Genomic DNA, 10,426 nt, shown 5'->3' with positions numbered 1-10,426 from the left:
TAAACAGCACGATTTATTCACATGTGAATAATGAATAAATACACGATTTATTTTAACATGAATAATACACATGAAGAGAACTGGTATAAAAGAAAAAAAGTTATGTTATATATAAAAAAAAAACTTTATCAAAATGAATATCGATTTAAAAAAAAAAAAAAACACAAGTTATCCGTGATTAAATGTCATATGGTGCTGTTTTATGCTAAGATTTAGTTAATACTTAAGACTTAAGGTGGCGCTTTCCTGCAGCACCGTCCATCGCCTGTCCCGGTTTTAAAAATGACTAGCTATTTTTTTTATTGGCAAAAACTTTCTCTTTAATATATCATTACTTTTATTTTTATTTTATTCTTTTAATCTTTTGGGACCAAATGCCCCAAAACAAACAAAAATGAGTTGATATTTGCTTTTACGAGAATCATGCTTTATGTAAATTAAAAACCATTATATATGAAACTATAAAGATACAAAAAACCAAGTTAAATAAAATAATATATGTAAACAAGAATATATATTGATTTTAGAGATAAAATAACAAAAGATTATATATCGATATTTGTTTTATTTTTATTATAATAAATGAAGATCTATTTTGCCAAATATCAATCTTTTATAAATTTTGACATTTATTATTTTGTTGTATTTTTGAAATAAATAATATCAACATGTAAATTTCTGGTTTTTTTAAATTTTAAATTTAAAAACCACATATATATATATATATATATATATATATATATATATATATATATATATATATATAACTATTAATTGTAATATATAAGATAGTAATTGCAATAAATACTTTTCTTATTTCCATATTTTAAAATATTATTTGAAAAAATACGTAATAATTACGTCTTTATTTCAATATTTCAAAATATTATTTAAAAAAATACATAATATTACATTTTGATATATATATATATATATATATATATATATATATATTTTAAATAACCTGTGTAATACACGAGATCTTCCACCTAATATTCTAATATTTGAAAAAAATAAGCAAACCAAATAATCAATAAATATACATTAATTTTCTGAAAATAAGTAATCAATATACAGCCTTTTTAATTAAAACTTTATTTCCAAATTTAAAACAAAAGAAGATCTTAAACGATACAACTCAATCGAGTTTGGATTTAGGATTTGACAACTCAATGGACACCCGTAAAATAAAATATGATATATAAAAGGAAGTAGTTGGAATGATTTAATTTTCTTCATTTTGAATTCTTGTAGTTGTTGGAGTGGGGCTTTTATTCACCAAATTGATATCCTTTTTGTTAAGGAAAACTCATTTACAATTCATATAAATATTTAAGGATATTTTTTTGGAATTATTTTATCCTATTCGTTAAGGAAAACTCATTTACAACTCATATACTGTAATTATTTAAGGCTAACTTTTTTGAATTATTTTCGCCTTTGCAATCAATAAAATAACATTTTTTTTTTTCACAAACAGTCATGGTTTGGTAAAAGTAAACCACGATTACTTAAAATAATAATAATAATAATAATAATAATAATATTATGATGACCTCAAATACCACTTAATCAATAACTACGACTAAAAAAAATAAAAAAAATAAAAAACCGATCAATATGCATGGCCGATCTAGGGGGTCCATGTGGCACCGACAAACCTTGACGTTTCCGGCCGCAGTGGAAAAAATTTCGAAACTTTTATTTTACTTTCATGTGCAGTCCCTACCGTGAAATTTTACGTCTGCCCTATCAATATGATGACCTCAAATACCACTTAATCAATAATTTGCTATAACAAAATAATATTTTTAATATTTACAACAAAAAAAAAATCATCACTTTCTTATACCATCTTTCATAAAATTAAAAAAAAATGGAACTGAGCCAAGAATTATTAATTTGTCTATTCATTACGAAATTATTATTTGTTGCAAAAATTGACTTTTGTTTGGTGTCCACCAAAAACATATTAAATATCGTGCGGAATCTTCTTTGTTATATTCTGAAATTGATCTAGCATATTTAAAGAAATTTTGGGGCGAATATTTGGATTGGCGGACCGGACTAGATTGGATCGGGACTTGAACCTAGACCGACATTAGTTTTATGTAGTGATGTCGGTTTCTCGGTTACTGGATTGTCAATTTTCCAGTCCGATTTGCTTCTGTTGTTCCAGGTATTGGACCGAAAATTGTACCATACCCAATGAATATTATATCGTACACAATGAATGTTATACCGTATGCAGAGAATGTTGTATCAGTTCAACGCAATGCAAAGAATGTTGTATCAGTCCAACACAATGAATGTACCATACACTTCATCAAATTATATCATATCCAATGACTAGCATACTATCCAACTAGTCCAAGGACTAGAATAACCGACATTGGTACCGAAACCGCGACCGATATGCCACAATCGGTCAGGTCAACAGTGTTTAGAATTCTCCCAAAACGGTTCGGTCCAAATACCCACCTCTAATTAAGTTGTTCATGTTATTACAAAATGTTATGGCTTTTTTTTAATCATTTTCTTATTTGTTGTTGGGGTACTTAAAACCCATTTTAGCGGCAATAGTAAATTAATAGTATGAAAATGATATATTAGGTTAATTTTTATTTTCCTAAAATAAATTAATATAAAAAGAAGTAAAGATCTAAAAAATATCTTTTAAAAGGGTACAAATCCTTAGAAAATAATGATTTTTTATAAGGGCTCATTCCTCATTACAAAGGTCGAAAAAAATACCTAATACTGTAAAAAAAACTTATAAAAATTGGCTATTTGTATTTTTTTATGACCTAAATTATCAAATGACAATTAAAAATGGCAATTAAAGTTTCCAAAAACCCTTACCGAGTCAAAGTCAAGATAGAGCAAAAAAACCCTCCCCAGCTAAAAGTAGACACGCTTCTTCTTGTTGACAATAAAGACGACAAACTACAGTACAACGACGACGACTTCATTCAAACACAAGTAACGAACTTCCTCCTCTTTCTACGCCATTCTCAACAAATTCCTCTCCGCCGGACGCCGCTCTTCCGACCACAGGTGCTCTTTTTAACTTCTCAGTTTCATCTGCCTTTATTGCACATCGGTGTTTTATGATTTTCACTTAAGTAACACAATTCTGTACTTCAAATTAGGCCGGTGTAGTTTTATCAATTCAACGAAACTTTGAAGTTAGCTCGACGAGGTTTATGTAAATCAAGTGGAGTTTCACTCAAATCGAGGCGTTGGATGCTTGTGTGAAAGGTAGTGGGAGTACGCCGATTAAGATGACTTCAGATTTGATTTCGTGCTTGGTAATTTTGTGATCTGATAGTGTTTTTGAATGTTGAGCTATGATTTTGCTTTATCTTTAGCGAAACGGTAGCTTTTTGGCCATGGCATTGTGCCGATCTCGGTGTTTGATTTTTGTGAATTGATTGTGCTTTTTACATTGAATTTGTGTGTTTTACGACTGTAGCTGTAAACGATGTGTGGTTAAGATTTTATTTCCTTAGTAGTTATATCTGGTATTTATTTAGCTACATACATCAGTATCGTTTTAAGTGGTTTTGGAAATCAATGGTGTAGTCGCAGTAGATAGAGTCGTTTCAAATCTTAAAATAGCACGTCTGTAACTCGATTCTAACTCTAACTTGGCTCAAGATTGAACACTTAAGCACTAATCAGTGAATTGGCTATGAGTCTTAACCTAAAAGATATGATAATAGGTTGATCTAGGTATGCCACACATGAACTGTTGATTCCATATATGCATACTGTTTAATAAACAAAGCTACTCATGTTACTAAATATGTTACCATATTTGTCATACGTGAATTGATTAACTCTGCATTTACAGGGACATCACAAGATTCTTCTATTCAGAACTTCATATGTGACTACATTATTAAAGGTTAAGAATTGAAATCAAGCTTCAACATCATAAACTTCAAGTCATGTGATAAAGGAGGAAGCTTTACAATGGCATGAACTTGTGGTGTAATTCAAGGACCTGATCTTGATTCAATGCGTTTTCACTTTTCTTCTTCACCTCAAGAACTTAACTTAACTTCACAGAAGTTCATACAAACATCAATTTCATTTGTATGAACTTTAGGCTCATTGATCAGAAATGAAGAAATGGTATATCTATGTCCTATCTGCATCTCTATTAACATTAACAATACTCGGGTACTTAATCATTCAAAATCCAATAAGAGAAGCTTACATTTCATCACCTCCATACTTCAACACAACAAACCCTCTTGAATGGATAAATTCCAGTTCCCCCCCTGTTCAAAACCAAACCCCCAACCCTCAAATTGTCTCGACAGATGAAATAGTCTCCACCCTCTTTATCCACAGAAACATCTCATTCAATGAACAACAACCATTACACACATGGAACCATTTAAGACACTTAATAAGCCATGATCGTGTTCTTCCTAACACAGTTGAAGCAATCAAAGATGGTGGAATCGCATGGAATAATCTCATGACTACAGTTGAAGATGAGAAACGTGACATGAATAGAAGCTCAGGGGGGAAAAAGAAAGAGAAACAATGTCCCCATTTTCTTAGCAAGATGAATGCCACAGAGCTTAATGATACTGGGTATAAGTTGAAAGTTCCTTGTGGGTTAACTCAGGGTTCATCAGTGACATTTATTGGCATCCCAAATGGGCTTTTAGGTAATTTTCGAGTTGACTTGACTGGTGAGCCACTTCCAGGTGAACCAGATCCTCCTGTTATATTGCATTACAATGTTAGGCTTCATGGTGATAAAATAACTGAAGACCCTGTAATTGTTCAAAACACTTGGACTATTGCTCATGATTGGGGTGAAGAAGAACGTTGCCCATCTCCAGAGCCTGATAAGATTAAGAAAGGTACATTTTTTCACAAATTACAAATATACCCTTTTTTTTTCTTTTTCTTTTGTGATTTTTGTGCACTTTTTGGGGTCAGATTACAGGAAAACCATTATATTTTGGGTGATTTTACGGTTTGACCACTTACACTTTACTTTTTTTTCCAATCAAACCATAAAAATTTCAGAATTTTTTTTCTTTAAATTAGACATTATGACCTGATATGATATAATTGGTCAAAATGGTTAATTTTGAAAATTATAGTGAAACTTGATATAATGAAATTATCAACATAAACCGAATATAACATGTCAAAATGGTTAATTTTGAACAATTTGTTAAACTTTTATGGTTTAATTGAGCAATTTTGTGTTTTTCAAGACATTTTTTTCAAAATTTACAATTTTGACCCGATACGAAATAACATGTCAAAATGGTTAATTTGGAAAAAGTCCAAAACGACTTGTGCTTTAACTGGAAAAAGTAAAGTATTAGTGGTTTAAATTGCTTGTAATTCTCCATATAATTTCTTTTTCTTATGTGAATTTATGCATTTCATGGTAAACTGACTTACATAATTTGCAAATATCAGTGGACGAATTGGATCAATGCAATGAGAAAGTGGGTAAAGTTGTAAACACAGGAGCAAATTCAAGAAGCTATTTCCCTTTTAAGCAAGGGTATCTTTCTGTTGCAACTCTTAGAGTTGGATCCGAAGGCATACAAATGACAGTTGATGGAAAACACATATCTTCATTTGCTTTTCGAGAAGTAAGTTTTTTTTTAATACTTGATTTTTTCTAATCAAACCTTACAAGTGTATTCTTTTAAAAATTTCCAGTCAAACATATGTAATGTTTTTTTTTTTTTGTTTGTTTGTTTTCATAGACTTTGGAGCCATGGCTTGTTAGTGAAGTAAGGATCTCAGGGGACTTGAAATTGGTGTCTGTTGTAGCAAGTGGTTTGCCTACTTCTGAAGATTTAGATCATATAATTGACTTAGACTCTCTGAAATCCCCTTCAATTCCTGTTGGAAAAAAAATTAATCTCTTGATTGGTGTCTTCTCTACTGCCAATAATTTTAAACGTAGAATGGCCGTTAGAAGAACTTGGATGCAGTACCCCGCGGTTAAGTCGGGGAAAGTCGTCGTTCGCTTTTTTGTTGGTTTGGTAAGTAGTTATTTAGTATTTCATATTTTTATTTTATAAATTTTATAAATCTTATAAATTTAAAATATGTATATGAATATTGCAGCATAAAAACCGATTAGTGAATGAGGAGCTTTGGAATGAGGCCAAGACGTATGGAGATATACAGTTGATGCCATTTGTCGACTACTACAGTCTTATCTCGTGGAAGACCATCGCCATTTGTATCTTTGGGGTAAGATTCTTTCTATAAGGACTTCCCAGTAGGCCCCCCATCCTTGTACTGCTCTCCTAAGCAGACTAGATGGGATCTGCTATCCTCACGGCTTTTAAAACGTCTTAAAAGGATACCCTGATACTAAAGGTATCAATAGCATCCAAAGCGCATGTACTAAGATATTGTCCGTTTTGCGGTCAATTATCTTAGTACTGTTCTCGTTTGAGCACGCATAACAGTGGAATTCCAATGGGATTCACTGCTCTCACGGCTTTAAAACGCACTTTGTCACGTACATACCAAGATATTGTCCGTTTTGGGCGTCTGTCATCCTAGTACTGCTTTCGTCTGAGCACGCTTAACTGTGGAGTTATTATGTTGTTACGTTTTCTAATATGTAACTGACGATTTTTAAAAAATTTAAAACAGACGGAGGTTATCTCGGCCAAATACGTCATGAAGACAGACGATGACGCATTCGTTCGTGTAGACGAAATCTTAAATTCTTTAAATCGAATTAACGTGACCAACGGATTACTTTACGGCTTAATCAATTCAGATTCTCAACCACATCGAAACCCCGACAGCAAGTGGTACATCAGCCCCGAGGTACCAAGTACCAACAATGTCTTTTTACCTTTTCGCCCCTATCATTAAACATTAAAACTCACCCTTTTCTCTTTTATCAAAAGGAATATCCCGAAGAAAATTACCCTCCATGGGCACACGGACCCGGGTACGTAATATCTCACGACATAGCAAAAGCCATCAACAACAAACACAAAAAAGGCGACTTAAAGGTATATAAAATTATAAATTATCATCATCTACACTAATCTTTCGCACAACAAAAAGATTTTAACATTTTTTTTTTAAATCAGATGTTTAAACTAGAAGATGTAGCAATGGGAATTTGGATTAACGATCTGAAAAAGAACGGTTTAGAAGTAAGATACGAACAAGAAGAACGAGTCTATAACGAAGGTTGCAAAGATGGTTATGTAGTCGCTCACTACCAAGGCCCCCGAGAGATGCTTTGCCTATGGCAAAAACTTCAAGAAGGAAACCGCGCGTTTTGTTGCGGAAGTTAACAAAATTACAATAATACCCCTCAGTCCTCACCCCATTTTGTTTGTATAATATCACACGTGTAGTAGCTAGGTATTCATATAGATACACGTAGATAGATACGCGTATTTTAACTACGGAGTTTTCATTCACGGCATAAAAAAAAGTTTTCAATAGTCGATAACACAGATAATTATAAGTTTATAACAAGAACAATAAATGGCAAAAACTTCACAAAATTACAATAATACACGTATCAAACTAGGCAGAAAGACAGCCAATCCCATAACGGGTATTTGGAAACACGAGAAACAAACCGCTACAAACGACGCCGATCATTAACGGAAAGCTTTGCATAACTTCATCCATTTCCTTTGCGTGTCCCGGAAACAGACAATCTGTTACACGATGATCGGAAAGTGCGATTGACATGAAAACCATGGATGACATCATGGCGTGGATAAAATCAGATAACCCGATTTTGTATCTGTCGTCTTTTGGGACTTCGATGTTTAGATTTGGTTTGAAGACTTTTAACCCTGACGGCGTTATGAACCCGTAGTGGATTTTTCCGTCTGGGGAACGGAAACTGTCGGTGAAGTGGAAGAAAAAGCAGGAGAGAGTGCAGATGGTGAGGAGGAGGTTGATCATGAGGGTGGCGACGGCGGAGCATTGGGAGTTGCCGTAGATGGAAGGGAGGACCATTTCGAAGGTGAGGAGGGTTCCGGTGGGGAGGAAGTTTACGAGGAGGGAGGTTTTGGAGAGGGTTTTTTGAACGCCTTTTGAGAGTGTTCGCTGGAGTTTCTTACGTCGGCCGGCGTTTGGTGGAGATAAGGCGGAGGAGGGCGGTGGTGGTGGTGGATCTTGGTTGAGTTTTGGAGATGGGGTGTAGATTCTGATACCGGTTTCGTCGGATTGTTCCATTTTGGAAGTCGGAATTTGGAGAAAGTGGAATCGAAATGGAGATTTTAACTTTTAAGTCTTTACTACGCCACCAAGTGGTGGATTCAAATTTTGTAATGGCGGTTAACGGCGAGGATGATAACCGCCGGTTATTGCCGCCCTTCGGTTTTGCAGATTTTCAATCTTAACCATAATGTTATTGTGTTTGCTGCATTTAGTCCCTATGGTTTGATGTTTTTGTTAAAAATTTATTTTGTTGTATGTTTTATTGTTTAATCGTAAATCCTTTTAATATGACGCGTAATTTATAATATCAAGATTTTAAAGAAGTAACCGCAGATGTTTCTATCAAATTATGTCTAGATTAAGTGCGGGGCTGTTTGGTAGGATCTGAATTTTTAAGATCTGAATTTCTAAGACGGTCTGAAATTTTAAGAGCTGAATGTTTAACATGCTGTTTGGTTGGGACATCTGAATTGTTATGCTGAATAGTAAAATGACCATTTTACCCTTCTGTTTTTTTTTATTGAATTGAAGTGTTTATTTATAAAATAACCTAATCAATTTTTTAAGTAAATATAAAAAATATATAAACATCATATAAAATCCAAATTTAAACACAAATCCAAAGAATATCCTCTACTCCTAAACATTGAAAATTTCTACATTTATTTTTTCAAGATCATATGAGAAATCACTCAGCAAAATCATTTTCTTTGAATTGGTATGCAACCATCCAAAGGCTCTTAGTTCTTTGGAGCCATAGATCCATTCTATGCTACATTTTGTTCATAAACACCATAAATGCACAAATTATTGAGGTAACTAGTCAAGATCATATCAGTAATTCCACCGTCTTAGAATTCAGTTCAAACAATTGGACACAAAACATTAAACACAATTAGGCAAACTAGAAATGAAATTAACACATTAATTGGGAATGACAACCAAAGAACAAGTTAAAAGAGCAAACCATTGCACACTTTTTCAAGAGTGATAGCCTCTGCGATGATGTCCTGCCTCAACTTGATCTCACCATGCTTTTCTATTGCCCTTTCAATAACATAAATATGATTTCATCACATCATATCAATTATTTACAAATATCATATCCAATGAACACATAATAATCAAACATAAAATACAGAAAACATATTTGAACATATAAAAGTTTAAAAAATCTGAAAAAAAAAATCTAATTTGAACATAAAAAGAGATAAACTATCGATTGGAACTTGAGTTTAAAGAGAAATCGATTTTCAGATGAAGAAGAGAAAGTTGATTTCGTTTATTTCAAATCAAACCATTCATAAAAACAGAAAAAGTATCGAGTTTGGGGGAAAAAAGGAACAAACGAACCTGGTTTGTCGGAGATGGAGGCGGAAGCGTCGTTTTAGACGGAAGCGGCGGCGGTGTTGGGGTACACCGGCGGCGGCTAGTAGCGTCATCGTCGAATCTACTGGTGAATGGAAGAAGAACGCATAGAGGGAGGAGAAGAGGAGGCGTTGTTTTGGTGAAGGGTCGATCGTTTAGGGCATAATAGGAACGCGTGTGTTTTTTTAAAATTCAGATGTTGTTTAATATCTGAAAAATTAAGAGGTATTTACAATTTTAAGAGGTAAAAAATAAAATGCAAACAAACAATCTGAATCTGAATTTTTAAGACATTGCCTCTTAATTTTGCAATTAAGAGGTAAACAAACGGAGCCTGAGTGAATGGTTTGTTATTTCCTGTTACAATGTTGTATATAACTCTTTTTTTTTAATCAAAAGATCGGTTTTAATCTAAATAAATGATTATTCCACTCTTTTGATAAAAATAGTGGCAGGTAACAAACAACTGTTTATTAAGAACATAATTTGATTAGCAATTTCTTAACCTTACAAAATAAAAATACAAACATTTGAAGATATTTTGAACAAAATAAGAAACTTTACTAAAAAATGGACTACCAAAGAACTAGCCAAAAACCACTGTTACATAATCAAAGCACTAAAATTGAGTATTGAAGCCATCTTACTCAATTAATATCTATTTTATCCCTAGCATTACACCAAAAATACAATTGAATAATAATTTTACAAAAAAGATATGATGCTCTCGGTTTGGAAGTTCCAAACAACTCATGCAACTTATTCTTGATCGAAATATGCTTTTTCTCCTTCAATATTAAAGAGTCATGAAATTGACTAACGAGCACAACTAAGCCACAAGTCTTCC

The 10,426-nt window shown here is 32.9% G+C and overlaps 2 protein-coding genes across 4 annotated transcripts; one reads left to right on the top strand and one right to left on the bottom strand.

Moving 5' to 3' along the window:
- The first annotated feature begins 2,900 nt into the window (after positions 1-2,900).
- On the top strand, positions 2,901-8,499 carry GALT1 (galactosyltransferase1). Of its 3 annotated transcripts, none has more exons than XM_079012571.1 (9): positions 2,901-3,057; positions 3,153-3,261; positions 3,857-4,886; positions 5,461-5,639; positions 5,757-6,038; positions 6,124-6,252; positions 6,664-6,843; positions 6,927-7,034; positions 7,116-8,499. In XM_079012571.1, exons 3-9 carry the CDS (start codon positions 4,130-4,132, stop codon positions 7,323-7,325), a joined length of 1,845 nt encoding a protein of 614 aa, XP_078868697.1. In that variant the 5' UTR covers positions 2,901-3,057; positions 3,153-3,261; positions 3,857-4,129; the 3' UTR covers positions 7,326-8,499. The 3 variants fall into 3 exon arrangements, with proteins under 3 accessions (XP_078868697.1, XP_078868698.1, XP_078868699.1); XM_079012572.1 differs by having other exon boundaries at positions 3,153-3,311; XM_079012573.1 differs by lacking the exon at positions 3,153-3,261 and having other exon boundaries at positions 2,926-3,057.
- LOC145065553 (protein DMP9-like) lies at positions 7,564-8,226 on the bottom strand. The gene has a single exon (XM_079012574.1). It carries the CDS (start codon positions 8,224-8,226, stop codon positions 7,564-7,566), a length of 663 nt encoding a protein of 220 aa, XP_078868700.1.
- Positions 8,500-10,426: the final 1,927 nt, after the last annotated feature.

This window comes from Lactuca serriola, chromosome 8 (assembly GCF_051521515.1).
Source record: "Lactuca serriola cultivar US96UC23 chromosome 8, Lser_US96UC23_V15, whole genome shotgun sequence".
Classification (NCBI taxonomy): domain Eukaryota; kingdom Viridiplantae; phylum Streptophyta; class Magnoliopsida; order Asterales; family Asteraceae; genus Lactuca; species Lactuca serriola.
This window is presented reverse-complemented; position numbering and strand designations above follow the sequence as displayed.